General features: G+C 48.3%; 1 protein-coding gene across 1 annotated transcript in view; it reads right to left on the bottom strand.

Moving 5' to 3' along the window:
* CCDC148 (coiled-coil domain containing 148) overlaps window positions 1–23,366 on the bottom strand; it is a 69,257-nt gene that overhangs the window by 12,821 nt on the left and 33,070 nt on the right. The window contains exons 10-11 of the mRNA XM_054173547.1: window positions 8,562–8,702; window positions 2,733–2,851 (exon numbers count right to left, since the gene is read on the bottom strand). Coding sequence (XP_054029522.1) covers window positions 2,733–2,851; window positions 8,562–8,702 — 260 coding nt within the window. The remainder of the gene's footprint in view (window positions 1–2,732; window positions 2,852–8,561; window positions 8,703–23,366) is intronic.

Here is a 23,366-nt window from a genome sequence, read left to right as displayed (position 1 = left end):
ACAGTTCAGGGATGACCCTTGTAGAGTAGGGTTATTGGTTGGACTTGGTGATCCTGAGGGTCTTTTCCAACCTGAATGTTTCTGTGATTCTGTGAACAGGTGAAACACCTGAGAACTCTGCCGGCTTGCACAGGACCTCAGCTCTGCACCCTGCAATCCCTGCGCCGGCACTCAGCACAACCTCCATCTCACAGTGCCTTAAGACCATGCGTGTGGCACTTGCAGCAGCAACATCTCTCTGCCCTGATCTGATTAGTGATGCTGATGGCTCTGAAGATGAGTTATTATTGGAAATCACCCAATGCCTTTCTTCTCCACAAACAGCAAGCATTTTTCTTTGAACTGTTTTATCCTGTTCCAATTGTGGGAAGCATTATGCTAGACATTTAGCCACTTCTGGTTCATAACAGCCCAAAGGTGTGATTATTTCCTTCCTCAATCAGCTATGCCCTTGCCTTGCATTTTATTCTGCAATGTTTATTAGCATCAGAAAAGCACATTCCCCAGTTGCATAACACAAGGTTTAAAAGAGAAGGCTGTGAGTTTTTGGGGTGGGCTTTTTTTGTGTGCTGACCAGTTCTGCTGAAAATTCAGTCAGTCAAGTCCATGTGTTTCTTTTGCCAGGAGCTAAAATCGTTGCAGGTGTGCTTAAGGGAAGGCACAGATAGAAGGATACAGCCATTTAAAATGCAGCTGCCAGCAAGGTACTGCAACCAAATAAGATCAAAGCAGTGTTTCCCCCACAATGCTTAAGGTGAAGCTTAATATTCAGTGCCACTGGTACTCTGACCCTAATTTAATTACATTTCTGGTCCAGGCACTTTGGTGCCTCCCTCTGTGTAAAGCAGTAAGGCTGTGATTTGAGAGCAATTATTTATGCTCCTCCATGTGAGAGAAATTCCTCTGTGCAATCCAGTGTTTCTTCAGCAGGTCATTAAAGGCCATCTTCTACACCAAAGACTTGGCCAGGGTTCCAGCGTTAAGAGGCTGAAGTCCCAAGTCACATCACATGAGTGAAGAGCAGCTACAACTAGAGGTGCAGTTTAAGACCCTCCAACAGAATAATAAATATCTTGGAGGCTGTTAAGTGCTCTCAAACAAACTAAACCTGACCATAAGTGAGTTTCCAAAGGGACAATGCAGGAACTCTTCCCCAGCTGCAGTTAAGAGAACACAAAAGGAGCTGGCTTCACTCTGCCTACCCAAGCTGCGCCAGGGGAAGTTTAGGCTAGAGGTGAAGAGGAAGTTCTTCCCAGAAAGAGTAATTTGCTACTGGAATATGCGGCCCAGGGAGGTGGTGGAGTCACCATCCTTAGAGGTGTTAAAAAAAGGATTGGATGTGGCACTTGGAGCCATGGTTTAGTTGTCATGAGGTGTTAGGTGGCCAAGAAGGCCAATGGCATCCTGGCATGCATCAGGAACAGTGTGGCCAGCAGGAGCAGGGAGGTCATTCTGCCCTGGACTCAGCATTGGTTAGGCCACACCTTGAGTCCTGTGTCCAGTTCTGGGCCCCTAAGTTTAAGAGAGATGTTGAGTTGCTGGAAGGTGTCCAGAGAAGGGCAACAAAGCTGGGGAGGGGTCTGGAGCACAGCCCTGTGAGGAGAGGCTGAGGGAGCTGGGGTTGCTTAGCCTGGAGAAGAGGAGGCTCATGGGAGACCTTCTTGCTCTCTCCAACTCCCTGAAGGGAGGTTGTAGCCAGGTGGGGGTTGGTCTCTTCTCCCAGGCAAGCAGCACCAGAACAAAAGGACACAGTCTCAAGCTGTGCCAGGGGAGGTTTAGGCTGGATGTTAGGAAGAAGTTCTTCCCAGAAAGAGAGATTTGCCATTGGGATGTGCTGCCCTTGGGAGGTGGTGGAGTCACCATCTCTGGAGATGTTTAGGAAGAGACTGGATGGGGCTCTTGGTTGCATGGTTTAATTGATTAGATGGTGTTGGGTGATAGGTTGGACTTGATGATCTCAAAGGTCTCTTCCAACCTGGTTAATTCTACTCTATTCTACTATGAGGTAATAGGTTTGACTTCATGACCTCTGAGGTCTTTTCCAACCTGGTTGATTCTATACCCTACCATGACCACAATAGTTCAGAGCTTACAGAAGGTCTAAAATTTTGGTGGATATTAATTAATTCAAGCTACAAATCAATTGCATCCAGGACACAATCCCAGTGTAACCTGGGTGTAGTGACTGAGGCAACAGCTGAACAGGAGGAATGAAGAAAAAAAAAAAAGGGGGGTGGGTGGAAGTTAGCCTGGAGAAGAGAAGGATCAGAGGTGACCTCATTGCCCTCTACAACTACCTGAAGGGTGGTTGTAGCCAGGTGGGGGTTGGTCTCTTCTCCCAGGCAACCAGCACCAGAACAAGGGGACACAGTCTCAAGTTGTGTCAGGGGAGGTTTAGACTCGAGGTGAGGAAAAAGTTCTTCACTGAGCGAGTCATTCGTCATTGGAATGGGCTGCCCAGGGAGGTGGTGGAGTCACCGTCCCTGGAGGTGTTCAAGGGGAGATTGGACGTGGCGCTTGGTGCTATGATCTAGTTGTGAGGTCTGTTGGAACAGGTTGGACTTGATGATCCTTGGGGTCTCTTCCAACCTTAGTTACTGTGATACTGTGTGTGATACTGTGTGAAATCACTTATCTCAATTTATTCTAATTTAGGAAGCTGGGAGACCAAAGCAAATCAGACTAAGAAGTTCCTATTGATGCTCTACATATTCACATTCCATTTCTTTTACCTTTCTCTGTCTTTAATTGCTTGTTCAGCCATTAATTTTCTTAATTCCTCCAGACGCTGAAGATCTTTCTCCTCCTGCTCTTGACACCTGAGCTGTTTCTCAGCCCTGTACTTCCTCACCTGGAGTTTGGACAAACAGTGATCAGAACCACTCACAAGGCAAGGCAGAGAGGGCAAAGAGAGCAAGAAACAGCTCATTTTGGCCTGTATAGAACACAATTTACAGAGTGATTGCCCATTGGAATGTGCTGCCCAGGGAGGTGGTGGAGTCACCATCACTGGAGGTGTTCAGGAGGAGACTTGATAGGGTGCTTGGTGCCACGGTTTAGTTGATCAGGTGGTGTTGGATGATGGGTTGGACTCCATGATCTCAAAGGGTCTCTTCCAACCTCATTTATTCCATTCTATTTTACAACAGCATGGGCTGCCAAAAGATTTTTTAGGAGAACAAGAGAGGCTGCCTCCCCCCACCCCCAACCCTGAGACAAAAAATCAGATTAGGGACACCAATATAAATATCAGTTGCAGACTAAAGGTCACTTCCTTTTGCCCCTTGCTTTCCTTGCTGCCAAAAGCAAGTTGGATTCAGTGACCTACGATGAAGAGAGACTGAGAGACCTGGGGCTGGTTAGTCTTGAGAAGAGAAGGCTGAGGGGGGAATCTTATCAATGTCCACAAATATCTGAAGGGTGGGTGTCAAGACGAAGGTGCCAGGCTCTTTTCAGTGGTGCCCAGAGATAGGACAAGAAAAACAGGTACAAGCTGCCAGGGAGGTTGTGGAATCTCCTTCTCTGGAGGCTTTCAAAACCCCTCTGGATGCATTTCTGTGCACCTTGCCCTAGGTGATCCTGCTTTGGCAGGGGGGTTTGGACATGACCTCTGGAAGTCCCTTTCAACCCCTAACAGTCTGAGATCTCAAATGTCTCCTTTCCAACCTATATGATTCTATGATTTGATGATCTACAAGGGCTTGACCACTTGCAGTTTCCATTTGTCATTCTCAGTCTTTGATTTCCACTTTTTTTTTACCCCCTGACAAGCTGGGACACAGAAATGATCATAGAATGCTAGGGGTTGGAAAGGATCTTCATAGATTCATAAAACATTAGAGGCTGGAAGAGACCTGCAAAGAACATCAAGTTCAACCCTCCTGCCAAAGCAGGGTCACTCAGGATAGTCCACACAGGAATGCATCCAGGTGGGTTTTGAAAGCCTACAGAGAAGGAGGCTCCACAACCTTCAGAGATCATAAAGTCCAACTACCCTGCAAAGCAGGACCACCTAGGGTGGGTCAGGCAGGAATATGTCCAGGCATACCCTGATGTTCTACCAACTCAGAAAACACACAGAATCATACAATCAATAAGGTTGGAATAGACCTCAAAGATCATCAAGTCCAACCTGGCACCCAACACCTCATGACTACTAAAACCATGGCACCAAGCGCCACATCCAATCCCCTCTTGAACACCTCCAGGGATGGTGACTCCACCACCTCCCTGGGCAGCACATTCCAATGGCCAATCTCTCTTGCTGGGAAGAACTTTCTCCTCACCTCCAGCCTAAACCTCCCCTGGTGCAGCTTGAGACTGTGTCCTCTTGTTCTGGTGCTGCTTGCCTGGGAGAAGAGATCAACCCCCTCCTGGCTACAACCTCCCTTCAGGGAGTTGTAGAGAGCAACAAGGTCTCCCCTGAGCCTCCTCTTCTCCAGGCTAAGCAACCCCAGCTCCCTCAGCCTCTCCTCACAGGGCTGGTGCATGAACAAGCAGAGGATGACATGGTGCTTCACACCACCTCTGGGCTGACTTAATTCCTTAAAGCCCTTACTTCCTAAGCCCTCACACAGTTCTTGGCAATTGCTACCACACATGGAAAGAGAAAAGCAGCAAAATTGACTGAAAAGTGTCACTTCCAGGCAAAGAAAGGCAGTGTTGATACTGAAAATCAAGACTGAGTTTTTGCAAAGGCTGTTTCTGATGACAGCAGCTCATGACAATGCTGCCACTTGTCATTCCCTGACAAAACAGCATCATGCCTCTAAAATTTAAAAGGCAGCTGGAGAAACAGGGACCAGGAGCTTCAGAAAAAGATGCACAAATCTAAGAACATCTTAAGGGTTTTAATAACCTGAGGAAAATGTTAATTAGGAGATTAATTATAGAAGCAACTGAAATGATAAACTTGGTGATCTGTTGACTTGGCAATTAAATGCATAAAGCTTCTGTGAAGGTCTGAGACCTGATCCTGCCTCCCCATAACACAGGGAATGCCTTGCAATGAAATTTAACTTAGGGAGTCATCTCACATAGGAAAAGCTTCACACAATGGCAATAAAAGTAACTTCTGCAGCATCCACAGGAGGATGCTGAATTTCAGCCTCTTCTGGAGATTGCAGTGGAAATGGCAGTCCAAACACCACCCTCTTTACACGGACTGGCTTGGTGCAGAAAAGCCTCCAACTGTCACAATTCAGAGCAAAATAGGTCTTCCAAACAGCGCTCTTCTCTCAGAATTCTCAGCCTGTAAGCCAATCATTTCTGTAAACAGGCCATTTGTTTATTTATTTATTTAGGCAGAGGAAGGAGATGAGCCAGGAGCTCTCTCAAAGTGCCTGGTTTGCAAACACATACGTATGGCTTTTTCAGCTTTTGAATCTGAAGTGACAGCCTCAGGTGTTAAAGACAAATTTGAGGATAAATAAGACAAAATAAGGACAAAGCCACAAGTTACCTGGTCAGACCTCATAACTGAGCAGGAGATGGGACTATACACACCTCTTGAGGTCCCTTCCAATTTGAACTTTCCCTATTCATCAGCTCTCTGAAGAGTCCAGAGGAGGGTCACAGAGATGATCCAAGGGCTGGAACATCTCTGCTACAAAAACGGGCTGAGGGAGCTGGGGTTGCTCAGCCTGGAGAGGAGAAGACTTTGGGGGGCCTGTAGAGCTGCCTTCCAATACCTGAAGGAATCCTACAGGAAGGCTGCAGAGGGACTTTTCATGAGGGTGTCCAGCAATAGGACAAGGGGGAGTGGTTTGAAGTTGAGAGAGCGTAAGGTTAGACTGCATATTAGGAACAAGTTCTTCAGAACAAGGGTGGTGAGACTCTGGAATAGCTTGCCCAGGGAGGCTGTGGATGCCTCCTCCCACGGGGTGTTCAAGGCCATGTTGGATGAGGCCTTCAGCAGCTGAGTCCAGTTGAGAGGTGTCCCTGCCCATGGAGGGGAGATTGGTGCAGATGATCTCTAAGATCCCTTCCAACCAAAGCCATTCTATGATTCCTATGTGCAGTGAGAGCACTCTGCATACTTGGAAGGACAGAGAAGCGTCTCTGGAAACTGACTTTTGGACAATGAGTTGCAGTTTGGCTAACTCTCTGGTTTTGCACAGTTTAAGAGGAACACTGTGCTCTGCCAAAGATTAGTGCAGGTGAACAATGTATGCTGAGACCTTTTCAGTTAGAGAAGAAACTGGATACAGGCAGCATGCAAACGCAGTCATGACCAAGAGGAATCCACCCAAAATCGCCTTGAAATTAGGCAGCTTTTCAAGTGTTGGCTGTGGGCAACTTGCAGCAATGAGAAATAAGGAGACAACAGTGGCTGCAGCACTGGAGACAAAGCAGCTTCAGCAGCTTTTCTCCAAGAGGCACTTTGAGGAAAGAGCTTCTTGGCAGAGCTACTATTACCAGGAATACAATAAGCCACAGGAGCTCCTGCTCTTGACCTGTTTGATATGGCATGAGGACACGTTCCTTGGGGAAGGCATGGCAAAGAGATTTGAGTGCTACTAAAAAAGGGAAATTCCAAATGGTGTAGGACTTGATGTTCATTCTTCTGCTAAGGCAGTTCCACACTCCCTGCAACTCATTTATTTTACTCTGCTGTAATTTCTTTCCAGCTTTTTAGTAAGTGTAACTTGCTTTACTAACAATTTCATCTCACTGTTGTAAGTCCAGACAGGTTTGTATGTGTTGTTTTCTCACTCTGCAAGGACTATCACTGTGACAGCTCCACCAACATGAGAAGCCAATCATAGAATTGTTAGGATTGGAAGGGATCTCAAAGATCATCCAGTTCCAAACCCCCTGCCATGGCCAGGGACACCTCACACTGCAGCAGGTTACTCAGAGCCACATCCAGCCTGGCCTTCAAAACCTCCAGGCATGAGGCTTCCACCACCTCCCTGGGCAACCTGTGCCAGTGTCTCACCACCCTCATGGGGAAGAACTTCTTCCTAACATCCAATCTGAATCTACCTATTTCTAGTTTTGTTCCATTCTCATTTTGTTCCATTCCCCCCAGTCCTGTCACTCCCTGACACCCTCAAAAGTCCCTCCCCAGCTTTCTCATAGCCCCCTTTCAGATACTGGAAGGCCACAATTAGGCCTCCTCAGAGTCTTCTCTTCTCCAGACTGAACAGCCCCAACTCCCTCAGTCTGTCCAATCAGATTCTACTGTGTCCAGCTGGCCATGTTGGAGTCTCATCAGCAACCTCCAGTAAGACAGAAGCCTGGCAGATAAATACACAAGAAGGCAAAAATCTAAAGAGCAAAGATGATGATGCATGTGAAGCTTTTGCTTTTTCTTCCTTCTTCTGCACAAGCTTCCTGTGGTGTGACACATCCTGATGTCACTAAAGCCTGCACAGGCATCATGAAAGTATTCTAGTTGGAACAGCTCAGCCTCTTTTTGATTTAAATCTGCTTCTAACTGGCACAGATATAGAGACCCTTCTTGCAAAGGTGTTAGCATGAGTAGTCCTATGAGAGTAAGAGACACTCTTGACCCACCAGCATTTGAAAGACAAAGCAAAGAGAACTGATGACACATCCCCAACTTTTTTTTCCCCAGGCATAATGATGCAGTCATAAATACATCAGAGGAGAGCTGGACTCTAAGCATGCCAGATTTCAGTGTAAAATAATCAGAAAAAGAGGTAAAGTGCTACTAAAATAACCTCCTGGAGTTTTGCCATAGCATTTAAACATAAAGATCCACACAAAGACATCAAGTAACAAGTGACAATGAGAGGAAACGGCCTCAAGTTGCAGGAGGGGAGGTTTAGGTTGGATAGTAGACAAAAGGGTTCTCAAAGGCTGGAACAGGCTGCCCAGGGAGGTGACTGAATGCCAGTGCCTGGAGGTGTTTGAAAGAGGCAAAGATGTGGTGCTGAGGGACATGGCCCAGCACTGGTTGGCAGAGTTGGAGAATGGTTGGACTAAATGATCTGAAAGGTCTTTTCTATTCTATGGTTCCATCTGTGACACAGCTTGAGCTGCTGGAAACACTGCAGGTGCTGCAGCTGAGCTCTCCTCTTCTGTGAAGTTGAAGTTTAGACTTGTGGACCAAAGCCATTTCCCAGGAGTCACCACAGCAGTGCTTAGGAAACATGACAGCCTCCTCATGCAAATGCCATGGTGAATACCAACCCTGTGCTCCAGGCCACTGAGGAGGTCCCTGTGCTGGCAGTGCAGTGCCTCTCCTGCAGACACCCTTGGGTGAGGCTCCTTTGCTGCATTGCAGCACCCACTGCAGTGCTGGCAGCCCTTGGCACAGCACTGGGCAGCACAGAGCTAGAGGAGTTATAGCCAGCAGTGCTTCTGCACTGGTTCCTGTGGCACAGCCTGGCACACACTCACTGGTGTGCACTCCTCTGGGGGGTAAGGGCAGGCAGCTAGGCTAGGGGGGACAGCAGCAAGGCTCAGCTAAGAGTTTGCCCATCTCCACAGCAGCACCCAACAGCTTACAAGGAGAGGGCAGAGAGGTCAGTTAAAGGTTTTTTATAGCAATTGTACGCATTCCAAGTATAAATTATAAAACTCTCTCATACTTTCTGGTTCTCCTCAGCTCTGCGAATCCTCTCCTGCTCCTTCCGCAGCCTTTCTTTCTCATCCTCCTTCTCTTTTCTTCTGGCAGCCACAGCAGCTTCCAGCTCAGCAGCCTCTTCCTGCTGTGCTCTCCACTGTACAACCTGCAAGAAAGGGTTGGAGAAGACAGTCCTGCAGCAGCTCTATGTGACATTGTGACCCTGCACAACCCAGCCTGGATGGAACCCATGCAGCCCATTTCCAAGCCAAGACTAATTCCCTCAGCACCAACACACAAGCATTTAGCCAGTGCCACCTCTCTGTGTCACTGTGCAGCTGGCAGGGGCAGGGCAAAGACCAGCCCCACTACCTCTGCCACAGGGCCTGCCACACTGCTCAGCAGAGCCTGCCAGGGCAGGATGGGTCATAGAATCACAGAATTGTTAGGGTTGGAAGGGACCTCAAGGATCATCCAGCTTCAACCCCCCTGCCATGGCCAGGGACACCTCACACCACAGCAGGCTGCTCACAGCCACATCCAGCCTGGCCTTCAAAACCTTCAGGCATGAGGCTTCCACCACCTCCCTGGGCAACCTGTGCCAGGCTCTCACCACCCTCATGGGGAAGAACTTTTTCCTAACATCCAAGCTGAATCTACCCATTTCTATTTAGGGAGTGACCCTAAAAAGTCCCTCCCCAGATTTCTTGTATCCCCCTTCAGATCCTGGAAGGCCACAATAAGGTCTCCTCAGAGCCTTCTCTTCTCCCTCAGTCTGTCCTCATAGCAGAGGAGCTCCTGCCCTCTGCTCATCCTTGTGGCCCTTCTCCAGACACCTTCCAGCACCTCCAGATCCTTCCTGTACTAGGGGCTCCAGAACTGGATGCAGTGCTCCAGGTGGGGTCTCACCAGAGCTGGGTAGAGTCACAGCTCACCATGCCAAGCCCTTCTCTGGACACATCCCTGGCACGCTGTAGTGGTTGAACAAGACCAGGCAGGTGCACAACCAGTGTGGATGCCCACTTCACCCTGGTGCTGCCATAAGCCCTCTTGTGCTCATCTGCTCCATGCTGGCTTCCACAGCATGGAGGATATCTCCTCTTTGCTGGCTTGCCAGCTGCTTACTATGCCTTTGTCAAGTGCTAACAGAACTCCATTCCACAAAGGAAGGAGCATCTCAGCCATCTTTCAGATGCTTTTCTATTCCACAGTCAGTGCCACATTTCACCACCTGTGTGCACAGCCTCTATGAACTCCTCCATGCCAGGGAAAGGCTTTTGCTCAGAAAGCCAGCACTGCTGTGGTCTGAGGTTCTGTGAGTGGTACCCCTGGGTGGTGCTGAGTTTGCTTGCATAACCAGGATGTTTGTTCTGTGTGAAGTGTCCCAGCAGATTAAACACTGCTGTGACTCTCCATGTAGTGCAGGCACGGCAATAACATGACAAGAACATAAACTCTTACAGTGGCTGTAAAATGCAGCTCTCTCTTCATTAAAAGATTTAAAGACAGCTTGTTAAAGAAACACTCTGCCTGTAATGGATGCTATGAGCACACAGAGCACAGGGGGAACGAGCTGGCTGTCTCTAAGCCATACAGAAAGGAAAGTACCATTGAGTGGGCAATGAAATCCACAGCAACTCCACATCCCAAAGCCAAGAGGTGTCCTAGGAGTGTCAGATGCAGAATGTGCATCCCTGAACAAAACCAGCTAGGGACAACCTCAGATAATCCATCTACACACGAACATGGGAGGACAATAAAACCAGGAGATGAACATACAAACAGCTGCTCAGAGGCTGCAGAGGGATAGTGTCACAGGACCCTATTTTGTGGAGCTTGGCTGTATTGAACTTGGGGGTGCTGGTGGGTGCAAAGCTGGACACCAGCCAGCACCATGCACTCCCAGCTCAGCCCCAGCTGTGTCCGAGGCTGATCCCCAGCAGCGTGGGTCAGAGCTGGAGGGAGGGTATGCTACCCCTCTGCTCTGCTGAGCCCCCCAACCTGCAGTGCTGGGGCCAGTTCTGGAGTCCTCAGAACAGCATAGACAGGGACACCTGTTGGAGCAGGACCAGAGGAGGCCACAGCAATGCTGGGAGGGCTGGAAGCCCTCTGCTGTGAGGCCAGGCTGAGAGAATTGGGCTTGTTCAGCCTGGAGAAGAGGCTCTAGGGAAACCTAAAGGTAGCCTTCCAAGATTTGAAGGGCTGGAGAAAGGCTTTTGGCAAAGGCATGGAGTGACTGGAAAACTGGACTGGAAGAAGCTGGATCAAGATCATAGAATCAATAGGGTTGGAAAAGACCTCATGACTACTAAACCATGGCACCAAGAGCCACATCCAATCCCCTCTTGAACACCTCCAGGGATGGTGACTCCACCACCTCCCTTGCCAGCACATTCCAACGGCTAACGACCCTCTCTGTGAAGAACTTTCTCCTCACCTCCAGCCTAAACTTCCCCTGGGATAAGACATCAAGAAGAAATTGTTTGTCATGAGGGTGGCAAGGCACTAGAACAGCTTGCCCACAGTATTTGTGGATGGTCCAAGTGTGGAAGTGTTCAAGGCCAGGCTGGACTAGGCCTTGAGCAACCTGGTCTCGTAGGAGGTGACCCTGCCCATAGCCAGGGTGTTGGAATCAGATAATCTTTAAGGTCTCTTCCAACTCAAACCATTACCCTGACTCTGTAATACCTGCAAGAACCACCCCCACACGCTGTGCAACTTGCAGCACAAGGTCTTTATCTAACCAGAACTGTTTATTTTAGCAATTCTGACAGCAATCTGCTCAGGCATTTCAGCAGTTTAAGAGCCTAAGAGAAACTGCTGGATGGTTTCAGCCACCCTTCACTTGCTGCACTAATAAACTTGTAAAAGGAATGTTGTGAAAACGACTGGGGAAGAGCTTGCAATCATTGCTACCTCTCTTGTGAAACAGACTGCAGCACAAACGTACACAGGAAGCTTTAAACCCTAACAGCAAACCAAAAAAAAAATGAAATCTGGTAAATGCCTGCTCAGATTGCAGCTAGAACAAACTGCATTTGCAGCAGCTTTAACCTTCTGTAATAACATCTCTGAGATTTTCTGAACTGAAGTGAGGTAACAGCCAAGCTAACAACAAAAAAAAAATCCAAGAGACTTTTTTCAAGCTTGTCTTTTCCTGCCTCCTGCTTCACACCCCTTTCCAACTCTCCTCAATAAGATATATCATAGAATGCTTTGGCTTGGAAGGGACCTCCAAAAAACATCTAGTCCAACCCCTCTGCAGTCAGCAAGGACATCCTCAACTAGATCAGGTTGCTCAGGGCCCTGTCAAGCCTCACCTTGAATATCTCCAGGGATGGGGCCTCAATTACCTCCCTGGGAAACCCATTCCAGTGTTTCACCACCCTCATAGTAAAGAACTTGTTCCTAACATCCAATCTAGAAGTACTCTTCTCAAGTTTGAAATCATTGCCCCTCATCCTGTCATTCCAGGCCTTTGCAAACAGTCTCTCTCCATCCTTCTGCTAGGCCCCCTTCAGGTACTCGAAGGTTGCCATTAGGTCTCCCTGGAGCCTTCTGTTCTGCAGGCTGAACAACCCCAGCTCCCTCAGCCTGTCCTCATAGCAGAGGTGTTCCAGCCCCTTGATTATTTTCACAGCCCTCCTCTAGACTTGCTCCATCAGGTCCATGTCCATCCTGTACTGAGCATTCCAGAGCTGGATACAGTGCTCCAGGTGAGGTCTCACCAGAGTAAAGTGGCAAAACCACTTCACTCCATCTGCTGGCCACGCTGCTTTTAATGCAGCCCAGGATGCCTTTGGCCTTATGGGCTGCAAGCGCACACCAATGTAAGCCAGCTTGGAACATGATGCAGCTTCAGCTTCCTCCAAGCCTGGAAATCCTCTTGATTCTTTTCTGATCTTCTCTAAACATTACCTATCAAGCAGGAATCTCTTTTAGTTGTTTGACTGCAGCCATTAGTCAGCATAGTGAGTCCTTCAAATGGTCTCAATGAAAGTTGCAACAAACTGATCTGTGAAGGAGCTGCTGACCAGAAATGGGTGCTGAGAGCAGAGCTGGCCCAGCAGAGCCTGTCAGAATCCCCATTGTTTGAAGGAAAGCAAACAACAAAGCAGTAAGCAGATGCAAATATTGATCTAGTCTAGAATCATCTCAAGCCTTCCTGTCCATCCCCTGTGATGAGCAGCTGTTTGCATGGCAGCTGTTCCACACCCATCTTTTACAGGCCAGAACCACTTTCCCTAGTTCCTTCCACAGAGCTCTTCTGCTGAAGCCTTTTCATCCAGGTCAGAAAACAATGCTGGGGCACAATCTAGATACTCAGCAGATCCCACCCAAACAAGCAAGCATGATCAAGCACCAAACATGTCACTGCCCTCAGCTGACAAAACAGGAGCCATGCAGTGAGGTTCCCAGACCAAAACTGATGTGCCAACAACCCTCTGTCCTCAGTCACTGCTAACCACAGCCACTTACTCAGTGGCTAGAACCTGCTTTCCATTTTTATCTGCTTAGGGCCTTTTGATTGCATCAGCATATTACCAGCTGAGACAATGGGTAAAGGCTGGCAGAAGGGGTGAAGCTTCACCGTGTTACACTTTCCCAGGGACCTGGGGGTGCTGATTGACAGCCGTCTGAACATGAGCCAGCAGTGTACCCAGGCAGCCAAGAAGGCCAATGGCATCCTGGCATGCATCAGGAATAGTGTGGCCAGCAAGGGCAGGGAAGTCATTCTCCCCCTGTACTCAGCACTAGTTAGGCCACACCTTGAGTCCTGTGTCCAGTTCTGGGCCCCTCAGTTTAGGATAAATGTTGAGTTGCTGGAAGGTGTCCAGAGAAGGGCAACAAAGCTGGGGAGGGGTTTGGAACACAGCCCTGTGAGGAGAGGCTGAGGGAGCTGGGGGTGTTTAGCCTGGAGAAGAGGAGGCTCAGGGGAGACGACATTGCTCTCTACAACTACCTGAAGGGAGATTGTAGCCAGGTAGGGGCTGGTCTCTTCTCCCAGGCAACCAGCACCAGAACAAGAGGACACAGTCTCAAGCTGCGACAGGGGAAGTTTAGGCTCAATGTGAGGAGAAAGTTCTTCACTGAAAGAGTTGTTAGCCATTGGAATGTGCTGCCCAGGGAGGTGGTGGAGTCACCATCCCTGGAGGTGTTCAAGAAGGGACTGGACATGTCACTTGGTGCCATGGTTTAGTTATGAGGTCTGTGGTGACAGGTTGGACTTGACGACCTTTGAGGTCTCTTCCAACCTTGGTGATTCTGTGATTGCCACAGTGCCCACTGATCCTTTCCAGCAGGCAGCATAGGAAGTGAGTTTTCATGATCCTTGCCCCTCCCACGGCAAAAGAGGAGTCACTTTACAAAACTGATTCATAATTGCAAGGAAAAATGGAAACCAGAAAAGCACTGTTTGCAAAATATGTACTAACTGTGCCTCTGTAGGCTGGCATCGTGCCACGGCTCCCCCACACGTAGTTCAAGTCATATAGGATAAAGTGTTCTGAAAGAGAGCTGAGCAGAATTAAAGTGGTTTATTATGCAAGAAATACCAAAATTAGCAGCTGATCCAAATGCTGATCCATTTCCCTTTTTACAACACCTCCTTCAACACTACAACACCTCTCTGCCAGAGAGCAGTTCTAATCCTACAGCCTTCGCTTGGTTCGGGGGCCAGCTCGCCTACAAAGGGGACCTCCTCCAAGGGAGGACCAGCCCCAGGAGATGGCAGGGGCCAGAATAAAGAGACTCTGAAACAGCTCCTGTGCACCTTGTCATAGATGCAAAACTGAGGAGCTAGACTGTCTTCACTGATGGTAACCAGGGGTACAGGGGCCTGCCCATTATGGAAACCCAGCCTGCATCTGTACTGACCCTGCAGTGTGCACAGCACTGCGGGGAGCCTGACCCATGGGACAGCCCCTGGGCACTGCTGCATGGCACACAGCAAGGGGCAGGGACACAGAGCACAACAGCTGAGAAATCTCTATGGCACCCATTTCCACCCTTTCAGCTTTCTGCTGTTTAAAAGTGACTACTTGATGCTGAATTTCCAGCAGTGCCACCATTCAAGGGTTTCCAGAAACCCTGCTGTATTCATGGGGTATTTTCTCCTGCAGAGGAGATATTGTGAAGACCTGTGGAACACAGGAAAAAAAACCTGAACAACCATTCTGATCCACTAAGGCAGTAACCTGGGGGCCACAAAAAAAGCACCCAGAGGAAAAAAAAAGTTTAATGTGTTGTTGATTGCATTCTTTCCTTCCTATGAGTGCAGACTCAGAAGGGTAGAGTTTACTGTGTCAACAGCATATGTTCTGTTTAAATATTAAGAAAAGCCCTGAGCAGTTAAACTAATATTGAAAACACACTGAGAGCTGGATCCCCCACTGCCTGTTTCACAAAGCAGCTTAGGTTGGAGCAGTGCAAGCACTGCCAACATCCAGCTCTGAAAGTTTTTAATTGCAAGCGGCATTTCAAGTGCATCTCACAGCTCGTGGATTGTATTAGAGCAGCTTTTGCCAAGTGAATTATTGAGCTGCTGTGCTGAACAGAATGTGCACCTACCTATTTTCAGCCCATTATTTCAATGCTGCATATTGCAATAATGGGAAGTACTACAAACTAATTTGAGTAATGAATTAGCTCTTTCACTCTAACATCTGAATAGCAAGAATATATTCACCACGGCCTTAGCGCCACAGATAGGTCTTTTCTAATGACAAAACCATTCCTGAGAGCTTCCCTTGGGCATTCCCCTTAAATTAGCACGTGGCAACACAGCACCTTGTCAGCTTTTCTCTTTAAGCAATGCTCACTTCCATCACAAACCCATCTTGAAGATGCTTGGGGTGACAAGAGAGTGTGCACCAGGCTCCCTTCAGCAGGGTGAACAGGAACACAGGAGAAAGGCCTGGTGTGGAGAGGGTGTCCGCGGTGAAGGTCATGTGGGCAGCAAAACCAGCCTTTGAAAAGCGAGGCCAGAATACACCACAAGCAAAAAGGTTATAAAATGACTACACAGCTCCAGCTCCTATTCTGCACAGACAGAATAAGCTGCTAGAAATCAAATTTGTAGAATGGTCTGGGTTGGAAAGGACCACTGAGAGAGTTGTTCGCCACTGGGATGTGCTGCCCAGGGAGGAGGTGGAGTCACCGTCCCTGGAGGGGTTCAAGAGGGGATTGGAGGTGGCACTTGGTGCCATGGTTTAGTCACGAGGTCTGTGGTGACAGGTTGGACTTGGTGATCTTTGAGGTCTCTTCCAACCTTGGTGATTCTGTGACCTCCAAAGGTCACCTAGTCCAATCCCCTCTGCAGTAAGCAGGGACATCCTCAACTAGATCAGGTTGCCCAGAGCCCTGTTGAGTCTCACCTTGAGTATCTCCAGGGAAGGGGCCTCAGCTACCTCCCTGGGCAACCTGTTCCAGTGTTCCACTACTCTCGTGGTAAAGAAATTGTTCCTAACATCTAATCTAAACCTGCCCTTCTCTAGTTTGAAGCCACTGCTCCTTGTCCTATGACTATAGAGGCCTTTGTAAGCAGTCTCTCTCCATCCTTCCTGTAGGTCCCCTTCAGGTACTGGAATTATAAAATTGTTTAGATTGGAAGAGACCTTTGAGACCATCAAGTCCAACCACTGAAAGTCATGCTGAAAGTCACGATTATATCTCCCAACCACTAAACAAGTGCTGAAGGTCATGATTATGTCTCCCTGGAGCCTTCTCTTCTCCAGGCTGAACAACCCTAGCTCCATCAGCCTGTCCTCCTAGCAGAGGCGTTCCAAACCTGTGATCATTTTCATGGCCCTAAACCACAAAACTCCAAGCAGGAATTGCCACTAATCCTGTGATGAAGTCAGCACTGTTTGTCATCAAAAGAAAATCCTCAGGTACCTCCAACCCTGAGCCTCTCAAGCTCACTTCCAACCTTACAAATGACCCAATCACAGAACCACAGAATCACCAAGGTTGGAAGAGACCTCAAAGATCATCAAGTCCAACCTGTCACCACAGACCCCATGACTAAACCATGACACCAAGTGCCATGTCCAATCCTCTCTTGAACACCTCCAGGGATGGTGACTCCACCACCTCCCTGGGCAGCACATTCCAATGGCCAGTCTCTCTTGCTGGGAAGAACTTTCTCCTCACCTCCAGCCTAAACTTCCCCTGGCACAGCCTGAGACTGTGTCCTCTTGTTCTGGTGCTGGTTGCCTGGGAGAAGAGACCAACCCCCTCCTGGCTACATCCTCCCTTCAGGTAGTTGTAGAGAGCAATAAGGTCTCCCCTGAGCCTCCTTTTCTCCCAGGCTAAACAAGCCCAGCTCCCTCAGCCTCTCCTTGTAGGGCTTGTGCTTGAGACCTCTCCCCAGCCTCGTTGCCCTTCTCTGGACATGTTCAAGAGTCTCAATGCCCTTCTTAAATTGAGGGGCCCAGAACTGGGCACAGTACTCAAGGTGTGGCCTAACCAGTGCTGAGCACCGGGGCAGAATGACTTCCCTGCTCCTGCTGGCCTTACTATTCTTGATGCATGCTAGGACGCCATTGGCCTTCTTGGCCGCCTGGTCACACTGCTGGCTCACATTCCAATCCCAACACACCCTCAGAACCTCCCAGAGCTGCGTTTGTCTCTGAAACATTTCTGCACACTTTTATCTGCTCTAGGACTGTCCAAAGAGAAGAGTCAAAGTGAGATCCCCAGCAGATTAACATGGAAAACTCATTGAGAGGTGACTTTCCTTAGCAGCAGCGCAGCCTCCTCCTCACTGGCAAGGGAGCTTAGTCGTTAATACTTCAGATCAAGGCAGCGCACCGCTGAGCTATGGCTCTCGCCTGAGCAACTCCCTGCCACTCTGGGATGGGGAAAAAAAAAGGCAAGGATTTTTTTTTTAAAGAAGAGAGGGAAGGAAATGTAGAGGAAAAAAAAATATTAAAGACCTAGTCTGCCATAGAAGAGCAGGGATTCAGCCAGACCATTTCTGTTCAGGTTAATAGAAGATAAGCACATAAATTCCACTCGGGTTAATGGGATAATAAATCCCTGAGACTGAAATAGTTTATAAATGGAGCAGGACAATAGAAGTCTGCATTGCCAACCTAAAGCCACCTCTGCAGGTCACTAATTAAACAGAAAGGTCTACGTGATGGCTGCTAGAAAGTACTGCATTTCATTTAAACCCTCCCACCAAAGCAGGCTGCTTTCAAGCACTGGCTCAAGTTCCATTACCTTATTGCTGTGTACAACTACCTGAAGGGAGATTGTAGCCAGGTGGGGGCTGGTCTCTTCTCCCAGGCACTCACCAAGTTCCATTACTTATTGATGTCTATAACTACCTAAAGGGAGGTTGTAGCCAGGTGGGGGTTGGTCTCCTCTCCCAGCCAGCACTAGAACAAGAGGACACAGTCTCAAGCTGCACCAGGGGAGGTTTAGGCTGGAGGTTAGGAAGAAGTTCTTCATAGAAAGAGAGATTGGCCATTGGAATGTGCTGCCCAGGGAGGTGGTGGAGTCACCATCCCTGGAGGTGTTTAGGAAGAGACTGGATGGGGTGCTTGGTACCATGGTTTAGTTGATTAGATGGTGTTGGGCGATAGGTTGGACTCTGTGATCTCGGAGGTCTTTTCCAACCTGGTTTATTCTATTCAATTCTACTAAACCCTGCTTTGACTATTCAAACTTTTAAGATGTCCTACTAGGGTCTAAACAGAAGAAGATGAGTGCCTGTTGTAAAGCATCTACATCTCCAGGCCAGAGCTGCTGCATCTTTCCCGAGACAGCTGCATCAGCCTTGGCAGCTTTTGCACAGCAGCCTCATGTTCCTGCAACAGGCTCTGCATGGAGGGCTTGGGCACACACCAGAAGTGTGACACTGAGCCTGCTGGAGAGATGTGCCAACCTGCAGTAGCTTCCACAGCTCCCAGACACTCAGAACTCCCAGCACAGGTGCTGGCCAGCAGATTTACACTTGCATAATGGGCATCTCATGGACCTAACATCTGGGTCGGGCCAGTCCCAGGCACAAATCCAGGCTGGGTGCAGAATGGGTTGAGACTAGCTCTGAAGAAAGACTTGAGGGTGTTGACTAATAAGAAGCTCACCATGAGCAGGCAGCACTGCCCATGCAGCCCAGAAAGCAAGTCATACCCTGTGCTGCATCAAGAGGAGTGTGGCCAGCAGGTCAAGAGAGGGGATTCTGCCTCTTTACTCCACTCTTATGAGACCCCCACCTCAAACACCATCATAAGAGGGAGATGATGTCCCCATCATAAGATGGAGAGAGTCCAGAGGAGGGTCACAAAGATGATCCAAGGGCTAGAACACCTCTGCTATGAGGATAGGCTGAGTGAGCTGGGGGTGTTCAGCCTGGAGAAGACTCTGGGGGGACCTCACAACTTCCTTCTAATACCTGAAGGGATCCTACAGTAAGGCTGAAGAGTGACTTTTCATCAGGGTGTCCAGCAACAGGACAAGACAGAATGGTTTGAGAGAGAATAGGTTTAGACTGGATCTTAGGAAGAAGGTCTTCAGTATGAGGGTCATGGGACTCTTGAACAAGTTGCCCAGTGAGGTTGCAGATGCCCCCTCCCTGGGGGTGTTCAAGGCCAGATTGGATGAGGCCTCAAGCAACCAAGTCTAGTTGAGAGGCACCTCTGCAAATGGCAGGGAGGTTGGAGTAGATAATCTCTAAGGTCCCTTCCAACCTAAGCCATTCCATCATTCCATGAACTGGTTTGCCAAAGCTTTGGAAGTGACAGCCAGATTTTACCCCAAGACAGCCAACATCTCCAGGGAAAGTGGGATGCAGAGCAGATCTGCTACTGATTGTATCAGCACTGAAAATAAAACCTCCCTTGCACTAATCAAACCCACCACACACATGGAAATATACAGCATTAACAGTGTTATTATTGGAAATAAAAGCAGCACAGAGAGGGTGTGCACACATTCCTAATGGAAAGATATGGAGACGTGCCTCAGGGTGTCAACACAGCAGCTTACAGAAGGGGGAAAATTAAAATGCATATTAAGAACAGTTCCCTGGAGTCTAAATTACCACAGGGCAGGGGGCAGTTTGTAAAAACCATGTGGGAAAGGCACTATTTTTAAATGCAGGCAGTCCTTTTTATAAGCACCACAGATATTGCTTTCCTTTTCTCACTTGTCAGTAACCTCAGGAGCTGACCGTGAATGTCTGCAGGGGCCAAGGTGCCCACAACCAGTTTGCTGTGGAAGGAAGTTCAGCTCCACACGAAACATCACCATCCAGTAACAATATTTAGCAGGAGTCACTGCTGTTTGCATGCTTTGGTTCACATGCTGGTGCCAGCAGCCCAGGGAGCCATGGTGGTGAGCTGGTGTCTCTTGCCAGCTGGTCAGACACCCTGCTGTCTGTGCTGTGATGCAGCACTGCAGGTCCTGCTGGCCTCAACCTCAGGACAAACACTGAGCATTCATGCTAACACCCAGTCCTACATACAACCCCCACCACTCCTCTCTGACAGAGGTGAGAGCAGGAAACACTCCACTGCAGTCCGGCACTGTCACTGTGAAGATCTCATCTGTCACCTCCTGAGATCACAAAGCTAACACAAAGTTACTTCTACTGACATCAGTAGGTACCTGGAGTCCCTATTACAAGAAAGATATGGACATGCTGGAAAGTGTCCAGAGAAGGGCCACAAGGATGATCAGAGGGCTGGAGCTCCTCTCCTATGGAGGCAGAGAGACAGCTGGGGCTGCTCAGTCTGGAGAGAAGGCTCCAAGGAGACCTTATTGAAGCCTTCCAGTAGCTGAAAGGGGCTACAAGAAAGCTGATGAGGAACTTTTTAGGGTGTCAGGTAATGACAGGATTAGGGGGAATGGATCCAAGCTAGAGGAGGGGAGATTTAGATTCGATGTTAGGAAGAAATTCTTCCCCATGAGGGTGGTGAGAGACTGGCACAGGTTGCCCAGGGAGGTGGTGGAAGCCTCATCCCTGGAGGTTTTTAAGGCCAGCCTGCATGTGGCTCTGGGAACCTGATCTAGTGTGAGGTATCCCTGCTCGTGGCATTGGGGTTGGAACTAGATGATTCTTGAGGTCCCTTCCAACCCTGACAATTCTATGATTCTACCTCAACAACAAGCTAGTGGGATAAGAACAGATGATGGTCTGAAGTCTCTGATCTCCTTCAGCTCTAAAAACTTGTTCCTTCTTCTTTAGACTGAGGATTCTTCGCTGACAGGTTCTGAACAGCACCTGGAACCACATCCAGACTCCATGAGGCCCTGAGTGACAGAACAGCAAATGGTACAAGCTAGCAGCATGGTGCTTCTGACTGACATATACAAGACCTAGGAGAAGTCCAGTGTTAGAGCATCTGGCAAAGGGATCATCAAGGAATGCCACATCTGCAAGTTTGCTTGCTGATCTGAGAAGATAATCTTCTGGCTGTGATTAGCAAAGCAGGGGAAGTTCACACCCCTGGTAGATTTGCGACTGGTACAGCTCCACAGGCTGCCTTTAAGCTGTCTGCAAGAAATACTGGAGAAGAGCCAGGCTACTGCCATCAGGATTAACTGTTAAATAAAAAAACAAATCCATATCCACCCTTAGAGAGTTTTAACTTGAAATTCAAAATATGGTTAAAAGCAGCTGTTTTGATCACTAACAGAGGCACAGTCATTTTCTTCAGCTGTAAGAGTGTTTAAATCTGAAAAAGGGATAGGAGAGAACAGCAAGTGAACATAACCCCTAGCCCTCAGCCTTAAGATGAGGAGTAAGAAGATACACTGCTTCCAGCTAGGAAGCCTAGGTCACAGGGGTTGGTATCTACAAACCCCATAATACACTACAGGGCTGGTTCTAGCTCCCTGGAGCTGCAAGCATACCACAACAGCTTTGCTCACTGTGAACAAACTGTTTCTCACAGCTCATCCTTCTATCTCTTCTCAGCTAGCACCATTCACATCTTTCTGTTCCTGACAGTGGGAGCACCAACATCTTATCCCTGTGTTTAAAAGCCTCATGCAGGCTGAAATACTCAAGACCTGCCTGGCCTCAAGCAAGCCACGTTTCTGTTTACAAGTCCTGGGCTACACGTGCTGCCCTTTCACACAGGCAATGTTTGTTCCAGTCCCCTCTGCAGGTACACAAATAGCTCCTCTGATCCTTCACTGCCTCAGCAGAATGTTAATGCTCATTGTTTTGCCTGCCTAAAGTGCCACTTTTCTACCTGAAGGAAGGAGAGAATTCCCCTAAGCAAACTGGGTAGCATGAGCTCCCTCCTTGCCCAGCTACCCATCCTCAAGTAATTCTGGGGATCACTAGCCACTTTCAATGAGGCTTGAGGGAGAAGTGTATGCCCCAAAGGTACCAAAGATCCTACAAGCTTTGGTAAACTGGCAGACAGGTAAATGAGTGAGACACCTCTCAGGCTGAGGCACTATGTGCTCCTCTGACTGGCTGAAGTTTTGGGGTGCAGTGAGTTGTTTGAATGAATCTCTGAGCTGACAGGTCAGTCCGTGGTCTCCTCCCACACAGGGTACCCCACAGTCCTGTTACCAAACCCTTGCAGTTTATGCCCAGCACAGAAAATTAAGCATGCAGTTTTGATCCTGTCCTCAAGAAGAATGGAAAGCAGCACACAGAATGCTTCAGAGTCCCCTTGCCCACCTCCCTGGGGCATGTGGCTCTGTGTGGCTCCTTGTCCTTCCCAACTGTGACTCCATAACCACACAGCATAAAGCACACGAAGCAGGAGTGACTTTTGATCACCCAAAGTATAAACCTGTCATGGCTTTGTTCAGTTTGGTTCCCCATGGCAAACAAGGCTGTTAAAGACCTGGACCAGGAGCATTTCCTCTTTAAGAATGTCCAGTGCATTCCCACCAGAATCATCCATTTCACACTTGATTTCACTCGGATGACTTCCACTCCATATGGCCCTCATGAGTTATTTCACCTGAGCCTCTTGAATTGTTTCACAATTCCTCCTTAGAGACTCTGATTTCTGTAAAGGACACACATTGATCTTCTGTGAGATGGAACATGGAATAAAGACTTGAAAGTTCTTTCCCCAGGTAAAAACTGCAATAAACTTCAACTTCTCTGCTGCTTTACTTTTTAATTGTAACCATCCCTTGCCAGTCAAGGCCTAGAGTCTCACTGATGGCACAACTGCTATGAGCACATCTAAACCAGCTTTAAATCATGGGTTCTTTAGTCTATTTGCTTTGCCTTCAGTTTGGTGTAGGCAGATGAAAAGAACCATACAAAAGTTAGGTGACAGCATATGGTTATTGCAATAATAACCCTAATGCACAGCCTGCACACATGACCATTTCCTTTCTCCTTTGCATGGCTCAACCTGTACTGCAATTAGGAACAATCTGGTTCTCACATACAGAGAAAGAAAGACTGTATAAAACCCCCCACAAACTCAAAGCAGCACAGGAATTTACAGGGAGATATCCCTTTGCAACCTAACAAGTGAACAGGCCACGTGGTTTACCAGCAGGAAGTTAAACTAAAGTCTATTCTCACTCTACCATTAACAGCTGCTGGTTAATTTTTGTGATTTTAGAATAGAATAGAATTAACCAGGTTGGAAAAGACCTTTGAGATCATCCAGTCCAACCTATCACCATCTAATCAACTAAACCATGCAACCAAGCACCCCATCCAGTCTCTTCCTAAACACCTCCAGGGATGGTGACTCCACCACCTCCCTGGGCAGCACATCCCAATGGCCAATCTCTCTTTCTATGAAGAACTTCTTCCTAACATCCAGCCTAAACCTCCCCTGGTGCAGCTTGAGACTGTGTCTTCTTGTTCTGGTGCTGGTTGCCTGGG

This window comes from Dryobates pubescens, chromosome 2, assembly GCF_014839835.1.
Source record: "Dryobates pubescens isolate bDryPub1 chromosome 2, bDryPub1.pri, whole genome shotgun sequence".
In the NCBI taxonomy this organism is placed as follows: domain Eukaryota; kingdom Metazoa; phylum Chordata; class Aves; order Piciformes; family Picidae; genus Dryobates; species Dryobates pubescens.
This window is presented reverse-complemented; position numbering and strand designations above follow the sequence as displayed.